Raw genomic sequence first — 22,254 nt, 5'->3', positions numbered from 1 at the left:
TAATTATTACATGACACTATTTACTTTATTTGCATGTAAAACAGGTTACATTAATGCAAAAACGAATACTAACAAATTCTATATTCATACTCCACTGACATCAAAGACAGTTTGAAGTTGGGTACTTTAAAACAAATTGAACACTCACAGAGAAATCACTATCATTGTCAGTTTCGATATTAATGTCATTGTTTTCCTCTGCTTCAATCTCTCTAGTTAATTGCTCTTCTTCTGCAATAGCACTAGCAATGGCTTCTTCATTTGCCTTTTCCAGGCGATCTGCTAACTCTTCTTTCTTAGCAAGGACTTCTGCCATAGACTGTAGGAAACATGAAACCAGAAAAAAAAACAAAATCAGAAGCAGGCACAAAAAAGTGGTTTCCATATAGTTAATATCAATCATCGGACATTTTGTTCAACTTCTAATTACTTGTAGTTCCTTACTGCTAACTTTTGTGAAGGTAACTTAAATATAAACCCTGCTAAAACTGTTAGCAGCTATTAACTCATTTAATAGCTACACGAAACACTTACGAAATTAATTATCATTCATATCATTCCAAAACATATTACACCAACACTGTCATTAAAAGCAACAAAGACAGTTCTTCTCTAATTATTCTTTTAAATACCTAGCCTTAGGGACTAAGCAACACATACTCTGAAACATCAATGGCATGCCCTGCTATTATCTCCCAAAAAGGAATCATGCTCCAAAGTATTATTTAAAGATGAAAATGGATCTGCAGATGAAATGGATCTGGAAACTTTACCACAGTTAATACTACGGAATCTCGGGCTATACTTGTTTTCAGCATGAATGACAAGATAGTTTGGCAAGAATGTAAGCCTGAATACGCTGACTGATTGTCTTCTCCTACTCTAATGTCCAGTACTAACTGGTTCATTTCCACTCCGGCTACCAAACAACATGCCACAATACACAAATAGGTGTTCAAAGCAATCTAATCAGGAGTAGTAAAATGCTCACAAGAGACGCAGATCGCACCAAACTGCCAGCATCCTGAACTGTTAATAATTGAGAATCTGAAACAATGTTAGTGGATGAGATGCTAGAAATCAGCTCTAAAAACAAACAGATACTTGACTTGGAAATTACCTAGCAGGAGTCCAGTTTGTAAAAGATTTTAAAGGGAAAGCAATTTACAGGAAAACTTCTGCAAATCAGAATTTTAACCTAGTTTCTGAAAAATAAAACCAACACAACACCCCCCTAAAAAACCAAAACTAAAAACCAAAACCAAACCTGAAAGCATAACCCGGATTTTACATGGCATTACTGCAATTCTCCACTCAGAGAATCCCAGTAAAGCAGACACACCTTGAAATCTGCAGAATTCTACAGACAAGAAAGGACATTATTTTCGGGAAGCCACATAAAACCAGAATACTGACTTCATATTTGTTGCTTAAGAATGGCATTTGTTCAAATAGCTAGTTCTACAGGAAGACCCAAGAGAACCATTCAGCTAGTCTTAAAAGGCAGAGGTCTACATTTGTTTCTAACAGAATGTTGATATTCCATGTGTTTCCAGTTTGAATAATTAGCAAAACTGGAGTAAGAATTTAATGAGAGTCTGACTTAAAATGATTGATAGTGGAAGGAAATGAAAAATTATGGCAAACATATATGTAAAAAAAGTAATGAGAGCACAGATCTCTCTATTCCAAATAACACATTTATATCTTTCTAGTTTAAGTTCCAGAACTGTACTGTAATTAAATCCTATCATGAAAAGTATCTGGAAACTGCCTGGCAGAAAAGGACCTGGGAGTGTTGGTCAATAGCCAGTTGATTATGAGCCAGCAGTGTGCCCAGGTGGCCAAGAAGGCCAATAGCATCCTGGCTTCTATCAGAAATAGTGTGGCCAGCAGGACTAGGGAAGTGATTGTCCCCCTCTACTCGGCACTGGTGAGGCCACACCTTGGATACTGCGTTCAGTTTTGGGCCCCTCACTACAAGAGAGACATTGAGGTGCTGGAGTGTGTCCAAAGAGCAACAAAGCTGGTGAAGGGTCTGGAGAACAAGTCTTAGGAGGAGCGGCTGAGGGAACTGGGGTTGTTTACGCTGGAGAAAAGGAGGCTGAGGGGAGACCTTATCACTCTCTACCACTACCTTTAAGGAGGTTGTAGCGAGGTGGGGGTCGGTCTCTTCTCCCAAGTAACAAGCAATAGGACAAGAGGAAATGGCCTCAAGTTGCACCAGGGGAGGTTTAGACTGGATATTAGGAAAAATTTCTTCACAGAAAGGGTTGTCAAGCATTGGAACAGGCTGCCCAGGGAAGTGCTTGAGTCACTATCCCTGAAGGTATTTAAAAGACGTGTAGATGTGGTGCTTAGGGACTGGCTTAGTGGTGGACTTGGCAGTGCTAGGTTAACAGTTGGACTTGATGATCTTAAAGGTCTTTTCCAACCTAAATGATTCTATTCTATTCTATCTGTGCAACAAATTATTTTTTCTACAGTAAGTACCTCATAGACTTTTCTACAATTTCTCCAGCAGGCTAACAATAAACACTGTGCAACACAGAATGAGAAAATTACGGCTTCTATTTATTATTTACTCAGAAATCTTATAAGATTTCTTACCAATCTGGCAACACTCACATTTGAAATATCTGCGGGATCCATTTCAGTTTCAGTTTTAGCTTTTTCTGTTTGATGCTGGTCTATACTATCAGTGACCAAGGAGGAAGCTTCATTAATCTGCAGAGCTTCTGAAGTACAGTCAGTATTTGTGAGAATTGGAGGCATCTCAGAAATTGTTTGTAAGGAATCTTCTTGCACCGGTGTGCCAATGCTCCCACTGTCTTCTGAGGCGTGTGCTGTGAACTAACAAGGGGCATTTGCAAAATTAATGAAATGTAACATACTGATTTTTCAAGTCAGTCAAAAGGATTTTTTTTACAGTCAAAAGGTTTTTAATAGCTGGCAACCTTACAGTGAGTGATGCAAATAACTCCATGTATAGATATTTTCAGTTGCTCATAACCTTGCGAAAGTTGGATCTTTCTACCTGAAATTTTCTATATATGAGATGTGCCTAATACTGAGTTTTTGGAAAACATGGGAAACCTGTCCAAAGTATTGTAAAATACATGATTCTTCTCGTGATTTTTAACTTGATATTTGTGTCAACATCTTAACGTGTTTCCATAAATGTAACTGAAATAGCCATTATTTTTAAATCCCTTTCCAATCTGGTTAATGAATAAAAGCTCTAGACAACACTACCTTTAGAAAATGCTCTAAAGAAAAAGTTGCAAGATTTAAGGTTAGAAAATGCTTCAAATTTGTACTGACCTGAGTCCTTTCAGTAAGAGGACCTTCAGACTGATGTAAAGGATCTTTCTGTACAAGCTCTGTGCTTTTGGATGCAGCACTGTCAGTGAGCGAACTCCCACGCTTATTCTCTGATGGTGGTGAAATGACATTTTCTTTGTCACCGTCACCTTTGGACTTTAGTGATTCTGCAGCTACAGGATTTTTTGTTGCCAAAGCTGTGGATCGAGATCGAACAGGCCTTCCACGCTGAACTGTTTCCCAGCCCTCTGCATCCTTTCGATCTACATAAAAAATAAACCACCCCATTCTAAGAAAGGGAGGCTTATAAATAGAAGTAATATAAACAACTATTTTATTACAGTATCACACAAGCTGTGTGATATAAATGTTCTCTTTAAAAATCAACACCAAAAACAATCAATGAAATATTCTTTAGCAAAGCTTTTTACTTCAAGGAGTGCTATCAGTTTCACAAACATTGAACAACTCTATTCATGGGACCAGTTCTGTTACTTCAAGAAGCTAAGCTCCTCCTACGCAAAACCATGTGAAAGATGGCAACATGTACTTAAACCTTTTCATGCCTATGTTGCTATTTCACAAGATAGTAAAGCACAAGAAAGCAACCACACTCTTGTTCTTCTTTGTAGCAACAGTAACATTAGAGGCCTTTTGTGAAAGTGTGAATCTCTGCAAGTACAGACATAATTGCACATCTTAGTGTGGAAAGTATTGTCCAGAATGTGGCTTACTATTCTTCCAGAAATGTTTTCTTTACTTTTTCCATTTGTTTCATTCTGATAATAAAAATACACTAATCAGTGTCAGCTTTTGGAAAATTTCTTTTCCTGGATTCCAGGAAATAGCAAAATATTGCTACAGTGGGACTACAAATTGAAGGAGAAAATAGAAGAGTAGTTTACTTCAATTTACTTTGATGACTAAATAGCTGTTAAATAGAATTTCCTGATTGACATTTCTGATATCTAATCTTCGTACATACCTGAAAAGCCTTCAAAGTTACATTTGTCTGACTAAAGTATCAGGTCTTAAGTGTGACCAGACTTCTACAATATCAAGATGAACCCCCTTCTCCATATATAACATTTTTGTGCCAGCAATTAATACCAGCACATAATTTCCCATACATCTTGAAATTACTGTAAGTGATTATTTTGAGACCTGATGGTACAACTCACAAGTGTGAAAGATAAGTTCACACGTGTCTATTTGCTGAACAAAAGTTCTTGCAAAAAACTCAAGAACTAACTATGCACGATATTTTCCAATATACTTTTGGCATAAACTATTTTTAGGATCATTCACATAAAAGGAAGAAAAGCAACATTATTGGTTATTTATATTTTTATCTGGAGGAGTACAGAATGAAAAAAGCAACACTAAATTGCGTGCTTTAGAGAGGGAAAAAATCTAGAATAGAATAGAACTTGTATAAGAAAATTAATTCTCTGGGTATTTCTAAAGCTTTTACTAACACAGATGGTCCTGTAGCTCAGGCATAAAGATCAGTGCTCAAACATTAAAATTTAACATAAATATGAATAGGAATAAATATGAGTCTACCTGGTTGTCAAAAAATGTAATTTGAAACACCCAAGGGTGCTGAGAAAACTGAATGATTTGTACATTATGATGAAGTGCACGTTACCAACTTAAAAACTGGCTTAAAACTTGCAGTTCTAGAGATCTGATTTTTAAAAGCAAAATATAAAGTGGCTTAAAAAATATAAGATACATGTGTTATGCTCTCTAAGAATACCACCTGCTTTCTGTAGGAACACATGATGGTTAGGTTTCAAGAAATGAACCATCTTTATGGACTGCCAATAACATCTATATGCAGGTCAACACACCCATAGGCAGATAAGAGAACAAAATACTTTTTCTTCCTTTCAGAACATGTGTGTTTATTTTAAAGCAAGTTACAGTACGTAAAAAGGACCTGTCTTGACATTAATTTTCATAGTCAAAAATCACAGTGTCTTTTTAAATTTCCCTCCAGGGCATGTGTTTCTGGCAACCCTAAAAAAAGTACAAAAATTCTGATACCAACACTTTCACGAAAAGAGCTATACTACAAGGCACTGCAGTAGCACAGTCATAGGACTGTCAATAAAAATGAAAGTTATTTTAGGTAAAAGATAAAACCTTTGTGCCTACTGGACTAAACTACCTTTAGGTGGACTTGAACTGATGTTCAACATCAGCACTAACCAGTAAACTGGAAATTAGCCTAAACCAGAACTAATGGCACTTTCGTACTTTGCTGCCCTTGGTATCTAGCATTTTACAAACATGAAGTGCTCATTTAACTACGGGATTCTTTTAACAGCTCAGGATGAAACACAGCAGCCTAGACCAATGGCTGATGTAAATCATGTGTTACCAGTGAAGTTAACAGGACTGTACTGAAATTTATCTTGGCTTATGCAATAGCTGTTTTTACATAACTATATAATTATTCATAAACCTTAACAATAGTGATAATATGATAGATGTAAAAAGATAATTCAATTTGATATTTTACTGTTGAAACTATTTTACTCTAGAAAATTTGCTGTATATTTTAAAGTAAACAAAATTCCAAAACTTTGTATAAATGACTGTAGCTGATCTCTTCGGATTACTGGTGGTAACCAGAGACAGCATACCTCTGCAAAAAGCCTTTCTATGTTCATTCCCCCTATGTGCACTTGCACATGCTTCAGTATGCACCACTGATTAGAGAGGGGAATGGCAGTCGAAAAGATACGGATTATATTTTTTGCTTTACCACAGACTTTCTATTTGACCCCTGTAATCGACTTTGGCTTTATTTTCATTTCTTCATCTTTATATGGAAAAAATTTTATTAGCTACAGGACCAAGTTATCTAAACATGTTATTACCCTCTCAGAGACAATCTGATCCCCAACAATACTCCAGGGAACAGGGTTTTAATTCCACAAGAATCACAAACAGATTTACTGCAGAAAGCTCCAGGCACACAGCCTGTGTAGAATATGGCCCTGCATCATGTGGGACAAGCAATGCTTAGGCCCCTTGTATATCACAGCTGCTCCTACCCCACTGACTTCTGTAATTGGTAGAACCACAAAGATTTTGCTCTATATAGTTTATGATAAAATTTGGCCAAGAAATTTCCCTGGCAAGTAACATACAGACAACAAAGAGACTGTTCAGAAGACTGCTGAAATTAACCAAAAACCCTCCATTGCTTCACTGCAGCAGACTTTTGGATTGCAATTCCTTTTGCTTGTCATTTGTGAAACAAGATTGTTGCAAGATTTCACTTCTATTTGTCCTGAAAACTGAAGTCAGATCTTGCATAAGGCATCTTTTCTACATTAAAAAAGATCAGGAGACACCCTTTAGTAGTATCTACTACCTAATTATAGTTTTACTAACATCTTGATAATAAGATATATTAATCATATGTATCTTAATAATAATTGTACTAATATCTTCTAATATCTTTTACTAGTATCTTTACTAATATCTACTGAAGTGACTTCTACAAAAAAAAAAAATCTTGCCTGCCTTGCTTAGTTGATTCCTGGTTTCATAGTACTCTAAAATGATAGAATTAATCAGAATAAAATTATTCAGAGCATGGCAAAGCCATAATCACACTTACTACAAGAAGAACAAATCTTTTAGTAAAAGCCATACATGTTCAATTTTTAATTTGTATTTGTTCACTGTCAGATTCATAGTTATTATTCAAGACTCATCCAGTTATTTTAACAGCACAGAAATACACGTTTTGTGTTTGAAAGAATATTGTTTGGTGAATTCTTTAAATATAAAACAGTTTTTAATGCAAGCACGCATTCAGACTGTTGAAATATTTGGAATCAGTTTAACAGTTTTATGTCATCTGACAACTAGCACAAGAATTTACTTTTTCATTTTAATTCACTTATCAGTTTAGTATTCAGCCATTTCCAGGCCCGTTTTTAACAAAAAGTTTGCAAAGCTAAGACATTTATTGACATTAGATCACATAGCTCCTAATCTGAAGCAAAGTTAAAACTCAGCAGGGCATCACCCTTCCTCCCTTCCTTCATTTTTTTTCCCTAAGTCTGGAATTCTTTTCATATAGCCCAGTAGCCATCTCCACATGCTCAGTATCACATGCTGGGTTTGATTACTCCCAGAGTTTTGTTAATGAATAATTCATTTGACTACCTTGATCATTCTCTAGTTTCATTTGAACTTCCCTGTCCCTGCTTGCTCTTGTATTACATGGAAGTGACAAGCCATCTGTTATCTTGAGGCCCTCATAGCCACCAGGGCCTTACTTTTTCGAAGTTACTCCATCTGGAAGAACTGGCCAAGCAGCCTTACTGGCAACATCAATAAAATAAATTCAGGCAAGTATGTGCAAAACTCTTAGGAGTTCTACCTCAGGAGATGCGTGTTCCTTCTTAAAAATTTACTTGTAAGTAATATACTACCAAAGCCTATTTGACCTTCCCCACTCATTACTAAACTTCAGCCCATATTTTTTTTTAAATTTAAAGTAGTATTACTTTATCTGAGAGGCACTTTGGGACACTATGATTACTTGAGAATCTGGAAGCAAATCTAGAAACATGAACTCAGCTGAAACACAGTTACAGGGCAAACGACATGAAAATGAGAACAATAAAATAAATAAGAGAAACCCAGAGAAAATGCAGTGGTGCAAGGAGTGGTAAATTTACAAACCACAACAAGAGATAGTGAGTTAACAGGCAAGACTTGAATTAGAAATGTTAACTGTCAGACTGCTTTTCATGATAACTTTAAATACGGGGGGGTGGGGGGGTGTAAAAAAAGAAAATGAATGTAAAATTTCCAACAGAAATTGTGCTTAAGACTTTCACAACCCAGTCAGGAATAAACTGTCCTTTGCTGTCTGTGATGACATTCCTGTAGTTTGTTCTCAATACGCAGAAGTTATGCACACTTCCACAAGATCAGGTGCCAGCACGTCTGAGCCCAAACCAGGACAGTTACTTTAGAGGGCTGTATGTTCTGCGAAGTCAAGCCTTAGCTACATTACAAAGAACATCTATTCACAACTATGGACATGAACAATTAATACAGGAAAGATCATAATAATAATAATAATTAATAAAACTAGATTTCAAGTGTGGCAACAGAAAAAAAATTCACTATTCTGAGAAGTTTACATGTTCTTGACTGCCCTTTCTCCTAAGTTATGCACAAACAATAAACAAGTATTCTAATTGTAAGCACCTACTTGCAGTCTTAATACACACACTAAACTTGTATCACCTATCTCACCTCTTACCACAAGCACCTGGGAATTAATTTCATGCTAGACTACTGCCTCTGTGTACTACTGTTACTAAACCAATATTTTATCTTGCCATAAACTGGTCAGACAATAAGACTAGACTACATTTCATATTGTAGAAAACACTCAAGCATGAAAGACAAATTATTATTTTTTTTTAATTCATGAAAATATTGAGGATAACAGTGAGTTTAATGAGGGAAATGAGATAAGATGATTTAACCTCATTTAATTACGCATCCAGAAAAAAAATAATTTAAAGAAATATCTGGAAAAATAATGTTTTCTCTCTCCCTAAGGACTTATTTAGTTAAATTTGGAAATTCCATCAACCATGAAACAGATACAGTATCATACAACTCATCCACTTCACAAAACCATTGTGAGACCTCATGATAACGCTGTTTGAAATCACTGGAGAAAAAAGTGTTTCAGGGAAATCTTGTCACTGTAAGCCCCAGCTGGGCTTTAGGGCGGGCAAGAGAGCATTACAGAGTGGCAGGAGGAATTCTCCCTCCCAGAAGGCCTGAATCCAGTACCTAACAGCTGTGAGTGCATTAGCTGGTGGACAGGCAGAGCAGATGATACACAAGCCTCATATCTGCTTCAATAATGCATGTGAAGAGCCTTTGTGACTCCCTTTGTGTAAACTTCACAGATCCTCTTGTGCTCCAATCAGCGAGGTTAATTTAATTTTACCAAACTGATTCTAGCCTACATACAAAGGATAACATGCTCCTAAAGAGAACTTGATTTGTTAAAAACATTACAATTCAGTGATGAGAAAATCATTGACATTTTCTAATGTTGCATGTCAGAGATAAGAGATGCTTAAGAATAAACAAAGCCTCTAGAAGGAATGACTGTTATTTCTTAAAATGAAATGTTTCAAGTCTGAACTGTATAGTATATTTGATTTTGAAAATTACTGAACACTTATAGGCCAGTACTACAGGACCCAAGTGGTTTCGCTCTTTTTGGAGCTCATCAGCTGCAGGTAACGGCCAATAAAACACAGCACACCACTGACTCTTCAGCCCTTTAAACGCCTAAAACTAACATAAGGATAAGGTCTTTTGTTTTCCTTTAAGCTTCTTAAAAATGTTACCCGTATGGAAGTGCAGATCGGTTTTATTCCCAGTATAGCTAATAAAATTCTCTATATGCACAAGAACCCGTAATAAAGCTATTTTAACAACAGCTTGGAGTCCATCACTTTAACATGAGCAATAGTCAACAGAAAAAGATTTCATTTTGAATAGCTTCAACTACTGGCAAAAATGAAAAGTGGAATTATACCTTCAGTTACAGTGTTGAAAACTCAGCCAAACTACTACTGTTCTCTAACCAGCTCACTGCAACTATATACAGCAAGATAATCCCTCATGCAAACAGCATCAATCAGTTCCCATTCAAACAACTGTTCTTGGAGTATGGTTTTGATTGTTCTTTTCTAAGCATAAGAATCCGTATGCTACTGAACTCACTTACGTTAAATTGCAAGACACTTGTACAAGGTTTCATAATATACCACAAGTCTCCAAACCACTATACATGACTTGTACTACTACTAGGCTGAACGTACAACTATCTTAAATTAATACATGCCCTTCCAGTACTTTTTCTTTTAAAAAAAACAAATTATGAAAATTCCTTTTTAATGTCTTTCAGAATATCCATTTCTACATCCTGCCTACTGATTTTGCACAAAGTCATCTGGGACCACACATGAAAAAGTAAATGGAAAAAAATGCATCTCCGAAGACAATCTCAGGGTTCCACTGTGTGCAAAGAAACTAACTTTATAAACCCAAAGGTAAAGTTTTTTATGTCTACAACTAAACAAATCCCTTCTAGAACAAAAGACCCCACATCAAGCATTCTCCAAGGACAATCTTTAGAGAAACAATTCATAACTGAATGTGGTAACTCTTGTCTTCAAAGAAAAAAACATCAATTGTTACTTCAGCACAGTTCTAACAACACTGTCTCCCTGAGCACATAAAACTATCTTGAGCTCTTTTACAGATTCCCGGACATGTATTATTCTTTATATTGTTAAACCATTCCAAATTGCAGTCAGTTAGATTGTCAGTTTGTGACCAAAGACCTTTCATTTCTCGGGGTGTTATGGACTGGTATTTTAACAGATCAAATTCTAGTTACTGGAAATACAGTGGAATGTTACCTACACATGAAAACACAACTTTGTCTCAAACTTAACTATTACAGTGTAAGGCTGCATTAATGTTTTACTTCGATGCTTAATTTAAACATTGTATTTTGCAAAGTTAGACTTAATTTTGGTTTGAAAATAGGTCATCACACTCTGAACTAACTTGATACCACACAGTTTGTGAAAATAACTTAAGCTACTTAAAAAGACTTGCCATTTTTCCGCGATGACTTCTGTGCTGGAGGTGGCAGACAGGTTTGTGGTGTTGCTAGCTCAGGACTGGCAGCTTTAGTTCCATGATTGGCTTTTACCTTATCAGCCCAACTTACACCAGAAGGAGCCAGGCGTGTTGCAGAAATTGTCACTGCAGGGTTCCTAAATGAAAGTCATAGCTCTTTTTAGTGTCTAATCAAATAACAAAAACTGGAACCTACTATAAAACAAGAAAAGTTTATTATAGTAACTCTTCACACAGCCTGTCTCCTTTTCCCTTTCCACAGTTTTAAAAAATGAAATTCGTAGTTCTTGAGTTCTTGAACGTTAAAGTCTCAGTAGATTTCTCATCCGCAAAATCCCTATAAATTCAACTCATGAAAAAAAGTAAATCTACCCACAGAAACAAGGATGCAGCAATACATCAGCAGGTGGGGTGTTTGGGGTTTATTTTTTTAATGTTGGTTTTTTTTTTCCCCCCTATTAGGTAACTACCTTGATAGCCTATTATATATTCCCAGTCACAGAAATGTCAGAAGATAGAAAATAGTGGTGCACCTGGAGAAAAATCTCCAAGTGCGGTTCCTTATATTTAGTAGTCAATGAAACTAAATTAACAAGAAGCTAAATTCTCAGATTAAAATTTTTAAAATGTCTAATGACTGAAGAAACATGCAACACTCCTGTGATGGACAAACAGGTCCCACAGGAAACATTCTCCGATACCAAATTTTAAAATCATAGAAATAAACATATGGTGAGCATTTACAGCAAATATAACAGCTCTTCTATTGCATCTTCCTCAGTCCAGCCGAATTTCATCAATGAACTGTACAGAATGGGCTGCAACCATTACTAATACGAGGAGTCTAACAAAGCATATGGGCAGGAAGTCCAAAAAAGTGCAGGTTTAATTGTAAATGTAGATCACACAAAACCATAATGTACTCTGTTCCAAGGTTAAGTAAATAAAGGAATAGATCTATTTTCTATTACCTACTCAGCAAAAATAAATTATAAATCTGGAAGGCCATTCTATTAACTTTCAGAACGGTCCAAATAACACTGACCACCCAAACTTTGAATTTCTAGATGGACAGAACTGCAGTGTTTTTTTGATTATTTTGTTTTGCTTTTTGTAAAAAGTTGCCATTTTCTGCACAAGGCTTAGAGCAAAAACCTATATACTTTTATTTAAGTGAATGCAAGCCAAATTTTTTAATTGGAAAATGGTAACATTCAAGAAGCACATGTTCAAGAAGTGACCAATTCTCTTCTGTAACAAGAGTAATTTTATCTGCAATCATACAACTGATTTCTCTTCCAAGCTTTACAACACTGACTAAAACAGTCCAACAAATCCAGCTGCCTCATTAGCTAAAGCAAATCAAGGATGAAGAAATGAAGATCTTGCAAGTTTCAAACAAATGTGTAGAAAACCTCTACATAACTATACTGTTCACTTATTTTAAGCCCAGTGAGATGTCAATTTGTCATTATTTCCTATTTTTATCAAGTCAGTCATCAAAAAAACCCTATCAGGAATAATTCCATGAATTATAAAACGTGGCTGCTTGGTTGGTTTGCTTCTAATAATCCCCACTGATCCTATGGGGATGCGATACCATTTCATGTAAGGAAAGCAGGAAAAGAGGCCAAGCCCCGTACCCTGTCTCTCATAGTTCCATACAGCCGAGCAAAGAGACTATCAGAACCGTGCGGTACAGAACGACTTTTCCTTTAGCATACTCTCCAGGTTGCAGCCATTTATACTGAAAGTTTTTGTAATTTGTTAAACACATCTTTGTGTTTAATAACGAAAGATGGACTTTAATTTTAGCGATACTAATTTCTGAAGTCATTTATGCTTTTGGCATCCAAACCATTGCATAATAACAAATTCTACATACTAAGTCATACTTCTGTCATTTTAAGCTTGGTGTTTGATAATTTCAATTAGTATCCCCAATTCCTTTTCATGAAAAATAATGAACAAAACTTTCCTACTCATCTTCTCTGTAAGTTATTTTATTTATCATATCCTTCTTGTTATCTCTTCTCCAAATTCTTTTCTTTTTGCATCGATACTGTTGAATACTTCTGATTGTTCCTGTTTCCAGTTTCTGTACTTTTCCTACTTTCTCTACATTGCTTTTGGGAAGAGATGAAGATGACCAAAGGTACAAGTCATTCACTATGAATTTCTACAGTGGTACAACACCACCTTCTCTTCTGTCCTCTCTCCCTTTCCCAATAATTCCTAGCATTCTGTCAAAAATTTCCATAGTATCAAGTATGTCTAAACCCTTATTTTCTATCCTATGTTCTCAAATACACAAAATATTGTAGTTGTCTGGTGTTGCCTTGCTTTGAGACACACAAGCAGACTAAGACAGAAGAGAAAGGTTGCAAGTGTGAAGGATAGAAAACTTATCTTGTTATTAGCTCCTTTAACACACACAGTTGCTAATCATCTCCCTGTGATGGTGAATAAAACAGCTCCATCAACAATAGCAACATGTAGTTACATACAAAAAAAAAAGGCTTAGCTGAAAGACATCATTATACCGAGCTGTTGTTTGTGTTCTAATAAAAATAAATGAGCATCGATTTCTGCCAGATTCAAATTTTTCATTTGACTACTTGTGCATATTTTCTCCCCATCATCATGCATTTAAGCAGACACCTCTCAAATGTTGTCAGGTAGGTATCAACACATACATCTACAAAGAGACTAGCACCGTTGGAGCAATTTTTCCAAACACACTTAGTAGCATTTTTGTAGAAATATTTGATATTCAAAATTTAAGAGAGCTCAGAGGTACTGACCAAATATTCTAATATTACATCTCTGCTGAGGACATTGTAACCACTTACGAAACAGTATAGCATGTGCTTTAGATCCCAACAAACCTAAATGAACCAAAAAACCCACACCCTGACAAAGATTTAAGTTGGGCACATACATGCTCTCCAGAACTGAAAGAGCACCAGACAGTGCTGCTCTGAACTGGTGTTTATGCACATTTTTGTTGTACTGCTTTCAAACAGCCATTTTCATTTTAACAAGTAAAAGATGCTTTATTGTAGTATATAATATTCTCTGTATTTAAACTGGTACCAGTTTTGCTATTCATCAGAATCATAATAACCTTACTTTACATTCACTCTTTTTGACCTATATTTACTTTTGCACACTCCGCTGGCCATTCACATTGCATACACTGGCAATTTTAAAATGCCAATTACAGATATTTTGACCTTTGTTTTGTAGTCAGAAGAGAGCATTAAACACGTAACATGAAATACACTAATTGTATTTTATCTTCAGGTCTTTGGAATGACCAGTAACTAAATATATAATGAAGTAAGTAAAAAATTAAGTGCCCAATAGGATTTTCTTTTACACTATGTGCTTTTCTTTCATGAATACAAATAATTGCATATATGACTTAATAAACAGCAAAACAATATATTGATTACTCTAGAAAAATAGCGTGTTCATGAACTCTGCTTCAAATTAATCCTTTTTTTAAGATTCATTCCTATTTAACAAAGTTATGATGTGGTTTCATACCCAAAATTTAAACTTCTTCGAGCATTTGATGTCACACTAATTCTATCTGTTGATGGACTTGGAATCACATGGCGTCCTGGAGACATTTTCTTTACTTCCCAGGCTAATGAAGTAGGTCTGAAAATTCAGGAAAGAAAAGTTTAAAAATAAAATTTGCAATAACTATTCCTCTATCACCTTAAAGGAAAAACAGCACCAACAAATGCTATGAAGTATTAATGAATACTGCTGAATTTAATCATACATCTTAGCAATTGTTTCTACACCAACTCCAAAACGTATTAGCCAGACCCATATCAAAAATAATGCATACTCTCAAGTCTACAATGCTTATTTTAAATGTCAGTGTGGGACCAAACATCAAACCAACCAGTTAAAAGGAAAGGATGAGGGGTAGGACTGGAAATATCCTCTAGTTCTAGTGACAATAACAATGCACATAAAAGGCCACAACCATTTAAGGTACCCTATGCTTTCCTATCCTGTGTAACAGAGCATTCAATACAGTTTAAATGCTGCTTTGGTTAATATAGGTATCAAATATCTCCAGTACATAAAAAACTTCAGAACTAACCAAATATATCACCATCCACTCCTTCTATTATACTACTTACATACCAAACTTTCTCAGCAATAACATTTACTGGTAAATGTGTTACTTGCAAAGATAATCGAATAGGTTGATTTAAGTTAACTGCCACTAACATAAAATGTTCTCATCCAAAACAGACACGGTTTGAGGCGGAAGCCAGGGTAGCAGTTTTGTTACGCATCTCATTGAAGTTGATGCTATTTTCTTTTTTATTTTTAACTCTTGCTCCTGAAGCTATCTGATTACATGAAAATTACAACTGGCAATTAAGAACAAAATCAAGCTTCCAGAACACAGTTCTGGTGAAGACAGATTCAGAAAAGCACTTACATAAATTATTTTTTAACTGGTTCTAGTACTACTAGCAGGATTAACAACCTATAATCAACTAATAAAACCACTCTGTCACATTTGGTCTACTTTTTGTCTCTACCTAGACAGATAAGCAATTGAACTCACTACCTAACAAAGGAAAACGGAAGAACTAGAGTGTATCACTCCACACATACTACAGGTCTCCCATCATCTACAGGCGCAAATTACACCAGCAAAACCTTACTTCTCATTTACCTCTCAAAACTAAAACTTAGGCACCAAGGCACAAATTCAACACTATGCACAAATTGTAATGATGTAATCAGTTTTACCTTTCTGATACTATACTTCCAAATCCTTTACCATTTCCAGCACAGCTGTTCACTGATAACACTACCAGGGAGGATAAAATCCCCTCTATGCCCTCACACCAATTCTGTCCAAAAGGAAAATTTCCTTCCTGATGCTCCAGAGCAAGTATTAAAATGGGTTCTATTTGCTGAATCTCTGCTACAAAAGGAAGTTTACTATGAGACATAGTATTTGGATGTAGATTAAAAAAAAAAAAACAAAAACAAAACCAAAAAAAACAACAACAACAAAAAAACGTAATTACCTGCTTTGAGCATCAGCTTTTTCTAGCTTCTCCTGTAGCTGTATCCAGTCAATTAATGCTTTGAAGTCCCTTACATAGTTATCAAGCATCATGAGGACTTCCTGAAAAGCAATCATTACATCAACCTTTGTATTTAAAAAACAACCCCCCCTGCCCCAATAAAGGAACTGAAAAGAAAGTAGGAAATTTACTAGTCTGTGGTGTTCTCATAAAAAATAAAACCAAGAAAAATCTTGAAAACAAAGAAGCCCAGACAGTTAAGATTTTTATGTGAACAAACATTAAAACATTTATCCTATCAAAAAATGTGCACATTTTCTAAGATCTCTGCAAGCACCAATGTCTAAGGAGAAAACAGCAAAATTTGGCAAGAAATTAATTCCTAACATACATAAGTATTGTTTCAGGATTTTTTGGTCAGAGTTGTTATCTTTTAAAATACACTGGACATACTTCATCAAATAAGCAAAACTGCCTGTAAAACCCGATAGACCTGCGGGAGACTAAAAATGTCACAATTAATCTGTTTGTGAAGTAAAAATACACAAAGCTACACAAAGGCAACTGCATCAGACAGAGGGAATTCCTTCTGGAGAATCCTTGGATCCCTGCATTAGAAAAAAATAGTTCTCACACCTCTTAAGTTCAGCAAACCATATCCTGTTCCTACAGACTTTCAAGTGTGCAGAACTTTCAAATGATGCCTGCTTGTACATGTCCAGATTAATGACAGACATTCTATTGTCACGTGAGATTATCAGCACTATTGTGCTAATAAAGCAGTTTTTAATCAAAGAGACTCTCGTGGTGATATTTTGAGAGGCAAGAAACAAAAGACTGCAGCATTACACTTGGTTTATAAAATCATCATGTTTGACAAACTTAATGAGAAATAAACAAGATAAGCTGCAAGATGCAAAGTTTACATTCTCTCCTCTGATTAGGACACCTTAACAAGTGAAAAAAAGTCACTAATTCCACATTCTTGTCTATGGAGTAATTACATGTCCAGACCTTACAATTCCAATGCCCAGATTATACTTCTTGACCATTACAAACCAATTCATTTTTTACTATTTTAAAAATTACTTTTGAACTATATGGAGTTACCAAAGAATTTACGCATTTTTATGTGAATTAGTCACTGAAAGCTGTACTCATGAACATATCTTATGGCTTTAAAAGATTTACACATTATCATAAATTAACACAACTGGGAGGGATCTTAAGAGCAATCTAGTCCATCCCATAATTCCTGAGTAGGATTAAACGTACACTGTCAGAAATTACGGGGGCGTGCTGGAGTTTATTCAAAATATTGCAAAATCTTGATTAAGAAGTTGGAATCTTGTAAATTATGTGTTGGTCTCTAACAAATAAAATTAACTGTTATGAAAAGACATAAAAAATTAGCATGACTTCATCAGGAAGAAATTCATAGATAAAGTGCCAGTGGCTAAACAGTAGGGAACCAAAAGACTTGTTTCTGATAAAAAGATCCTTAACTTTCAGAAATCATTAACTATATCTACTGATTTCCAGTTTGGTCAAATGTACAAGTGTAGTAACTATAGTAAGGTCAGATCACATACAGAAACAATAAAAAATTAAAAGGTAAATTGGGATCCTGCAGTCTTTACTCAGACAATACTGCCATTTTTTCACAGCAAAGCAGAGCAAAAGACCATATGATTAATTCTTCCTTGAGCAAACTATAGTTATCTACTGTCACTGGTAGAGAAAGGAGCAATTCTTTACCATGCAGGAAGCTAGGAAATCACTTATATTCCACATACAAACTCAAAAATCATTTACTGAATGTGACAAAAAGCACAGACCACCACAGCCAACAGGCATAAGGCACCTTCTCAGCAGAGCTGATTATCACCCAACAGAGCATATTAAAGCATTTCTAAAGGAGATAGTTCGAGATCACGTCAATCAGAAACAGAAGTTTTCTTAACTACTCTTTCAAAGACAAGAAAAATGTATACTGTACCCTATGATGACAACATGCTGAAAATAATAAAAATCCATAAATGATGCCTGAATTCTATGAAAACTTACATCAGCTTCAAATGCAGAGTTTAAAAGGTAGACATAATTTTATGGTATAAGGAAAAATACTAATGCCGAAGTGTTGCTGTTTTGCAAATTCTTTACTATGTCAAAATCATTCCCACTGGTATTAAGGGAAATTTTCTGCTCAAAGCAAGTAATTATTACTTAGAAATATTTTGGGAACAATTACAAATGAAAATGTATTGATTACTAAGTGTATAACTACAAATTTTAACAGTAAAACTTTTAACACTGAAAACAGTAAAAACACTCTGCTACAGTACAGCTAACTGATGTACATTTTTGTAACATCACATCCCATTAATTTTTAAATTGTTCTTTCAATAGTAAAAGGACCTCTAACGTATGCAAAATACTTTTCCATATAAAATTATATGGATTATTATTCATTTTGTTTAACACAAATGCAAGTTTGAAATTCAGCTTCAGTTTTCACATAGGTATCCTTTTAACTAGTACGTATGACAGATCTAGAGCATATGCTGGTTGTTATATGGGAAGAGTCACAAGAAAGTCAAACACAAGGGAAATCAAACAGAATACCAGTGCTGATGTAGAAGTTGCTCTTTGTTTTGAAATACTCCACAAAATCCTAACAAAAATCTTTCTTACAAGGCAGTTGGTTTACAGCACCAAAATAATTCATAAGTAAAGTCTGCTACAAGAAATGAACAAGTCAAGTATTTTAGCCAGTTCTTTCTTCAGCTTCACTAATAAAATTTCAGCTTTCTAATTCAATTCACATCCATTTAGGTTAGCCCATACTAAGTTGTGCTGACTGTTACTAACAATAAGAGCATAGAAAGCAAAATTTAATTCTGAATCATTTACTTTTCAAGCCTGCCACTGAGATATTCCTCAAAAAAAAAAAAAAAGGAATCAAGCTGAATATGAGTTATATTTCTGAAGTTACTTGGCATAGGAAAAAAATACAATAAATGGCTTAACCTATTTTAAGGAATGTTTAGCTACACATTATCAGAAATGATCAGAGCAGAACCATGCAGCTGTAACCCGAGTCATGTTTTACGAACAAGGGAATACAAACAAGACAAGCAGCTGGAGCGGCCCCATATTCACTGATGCACATCTTTCTCCCTAAAGCTATGAGGGCCATTTTGTCAAGCAGGATGAAGCAGAACAAAAGTGGCTCTGAAAGCGCCGTTACAGGCATCCAGATAACTACATATAGATGTACAGCTAAAATTACCAATTAGTTTACCAATTGGCTGCAACGGATTCGATTGGTTCGTAATTAATTCTAGTTACTGGCGCATACAGCAGGACGGTTGGCGCCATCCCTTTGTCCTACTGACACACAATACTGGCGTGCAGGGCTCTGGGGTCTTGGACATCAATACAGCTCTCTAGCTCACCTACGGTACCGAGTGTAGCAGATATACCCTGTGGTGCTGAAGCAGTGGAAACTTGTACCACTTGAGAAGGTGCTGACAAAAAGGAACCTTTATGGGGTAGGCTACGGCTGTACTAGAGTCAAAACAATTTCAAATCCCATTATTTTCAAGGTCATATCCATCCCATACGATTTTTAAAAAGCCAGTTCAAACTAAAAAAGAAAGCAATACTGTTAAAAAACAACACTTAAAGAAAAATCCGTGACATAAAACTACAAACACTCACAATACAGCTCCTGTTTCTTTCTCCCCTCTGTTCGATTCTCTGACCAATAGCACCGTACGTCAAAAAGCTCTTTTTGTGCTTTTCCTTCTTTCCTCCAGCTCTCAGTCATTACTTTGGTTTCTACGTATATATTTATCTTAAAGTTGTACTTCTAGTCTCTTCAATTGGGTGATCATATTAATTACTTTGCAATCAAGAAGGACCTCTAATACATCAAGTAGCTACCTCAGAATAATCCATATTCCTGAATTAGGACAATCTTGACTTGGGTCCTAGATAGGCCTATTATAATCCTTAAAAACAGAAGTCTGGAAATCACGTAATGGCTTTGAAATGTCATCATCTCCATTTATTCTCCCATTCTCAAACAAGGAGGAGGAAAACAGGGAAGCATGGAAGATTGTACAATTCAAAATAGTAGAATGCGTGTCAGAGAAATTAACTCAGTCACTACATCTGTAGTTTAGGTTATTCTCAAGGCTAGAAACGTGTGTTTTATTTTACAAACTATGCATATTTTATATTGTTTCATTATCTATACCAAGTATTTTGGATTATGTATTTACCAAAATAAACTCAATTTTCTTTTACTGGAGTACATTTTTAGCAGGCAACCTAAGTTCCTTCTTTCTTTCTCTAAATTTATGTTTTTAAGGTTAACTGAGTGTTTCAGTAATTTGACACAAAAATTGCTTCAAAAAATTCCTTGTAGCCTTTTTTGTACAGTTGAATTACAAACACTTAAAGCCAGCTCTGGGGTTAGGTTAAACAAAGATGATTGCCAAAGCGGTTCTTACAACTTTGGGAGGGGATGAAAGGAAGCAGCTCCTTTAGTCAAAGGACTCTCATTATACCAACTTCAGTACATGGCAGATAATAGTAAAAAACCAAGACTCTAAAACAGATGCAGAGAGGAGAAAAACGGACTAATTTTCCAGTAACTAAAGCTCTCCTGATTGGTATGCCTTTTTAAAGGCTCTCACAGCAGCCCTGCAGAAGCCACTAAGCAGCAGGGACACATGGCCTCTTAGATCCAAATGTGAAATGCACCATATCTGGCCTCAGTTTGTTCCTCATTGATTCACCTATAACATGACAGCCATAATCCTCTATCTGCCAAGGATGTGCTCCTGAGAAGCATAACCGTTATCAAAGTAAATCTTCTCCATAAGAATGAACGTAGCCATCAGGGGGCACATGCATGGACTTAATCACACAATTTATTTACACAAAAAATGTAAATATATATATACGATGCAAAGGATGGAGAGGCAAGAATAGGATTATGCAGACTGCCAACTAGAAGAGAAGCCAGCTTTTCAGTAGCTGGCTTTTTAGAATAGACTACCATTCTGAAAGATCCCATCCATTTCCATCTGTGGGACTGAATGCCCAATCATTACACTATTTTCCTGTCCTTCACTGTTGACTTCAATGATTTTGATTCACCTCCAGAAGATTACAACAATGAAAATGTAAATGCCCAAGAAGAGGCCAGAGGAATGCTCACAAAAGATTTTCACAAAAGACTGTCACAGTACAGCCACAGGCTATTTGTTCAGAGACAGACATAAACATACTCTTCCTACATAACTCCAAATTAAAAAACAGAAGACGTATTTTTTATAACTGAGTGATAAGTGGCAGCCTAGCATACTTCTGACATATTCCAACTGCAGAATTAGACCTTCTCAAACAATTTGAATATATATTCCATAAAACCCTATTGATCTGAAAGACTGTCTTGTGAGAAACACAGAAAAAGAATTACACATGTTCTAGTATGTAAATCATTGGCTTAGGCTTTCAGGGAAACTCATAATCAACTTGGTTTTCCTGAATAAAAAGAAAATAGATTCAATTATATAGAACAGAGTTCATTTCATGCTGAAATTCTCCTTCTAACTGGAAATGTTCTAGAGGTTCAAAGAATGAAGACATCAGTACAACAAGATATCAAGTTAATGCTCAAAATGGTTACAAAATTGATAGAAATACACTTAATAGAGGACTCTAGTGGGGAAATAATTAGCAATTAAAAGAATGTAGGTGTAAAAAGCAAAAGATGCTGAATAAACCTTAATTAAAAAACACAGATTTTGCAGTCTGAGGTTTTGGGTTGGTTTTGGTTTTGTTTTTTAATTCCTTTGGAAAGCCAAGATTTTTTTTCACCCAGAGGAATCCAGGACACTGGAACAAGAATAATGTATCTAAACGGAATACTTAGAGGGCTGTGTTGAGGAAATAAATTACTTCCTAACTCTTCTTGGGATACCTTTCTTAACGTTTGTCGCACTACAAGGAAAGAATTGACATTCACATATAACAAACTATCTCTCCCAAAAAGCCTTAAGTATCAAACCTGATTCTGTACTTTTTCCTCCCTGGAACCAGGTACTTTTCATAT

General features: G+C 35.5%; 1 protein-coding gene across 6 annotated transcripts in view; it reads right to left on the bottom strand.

Annotated features, from left to right (window-relative positions):
• SCAPER (S-phase cyclin A associated protein in the ER) overlaps positions 1–22,254 on the bottom strand; it is a 169,542-nt gene that overhangs the window by 121,949 nt on the left and 25,339 nt on the right. For 4 of the 6 annotated variants that reach the window (XR_012776219.1, XM_075505714.1, XM_075505715.1 and 1 more), the window contains exons 6-11: positions 16,125–16,225; positions 14,602–14,718; positions 11,026–11,186; positions 3,325–3,587; positions 2,611–2,853; positions 149–319 (exon numbers count right to left, since the gene is read on the bottom strand). Coding sequence is in view for 5 of the 6 variants with exons in the window: in XM_075505714.1 (XP_075361829.1) it covers positions 149–319; positions 2,611–2,853; positions 3,325–3,587; positions 11,026–11,186; positions 14,602–14,718; positions 16,125–16,225 (1,056 nt within the window). In the remaining variant the exon portion in view is untranslated. The remainder of the gene's footprint in view (positions 1–148; positions 320–2,610; positions 2,854–3,324; positions 3,588–11,025; positions 11,187–14,601; positions 14,719–16,124; positions 16,226–22,254) is intronic. The other 2 variants (XM_075505716.1, XM_075505717.1) reach the window with 1 other exon arrangement.

Source organism: Mycteria americana, chromosome 6, assembly GCF_035582795.1.
Source record: "Mycteria americana isolate JAX WOST 10 ecotype Jacksonville Zoo and Gardens chromosome 6, USCA_MyAme_1.0, whole genome shotgun sequence".
Classification (NCBI taxonomy): Eukaryota; Metazoa; Chordata; class Aves; order Ciconiiformes; family Ciconiidae; genus Mycteria; species Mycteria americana.
The sequence above is the reverse complement of the archived record's forward strand: the minus strand, read 5'-3'. Positions and strand labels throughout refer to the sequence as shown.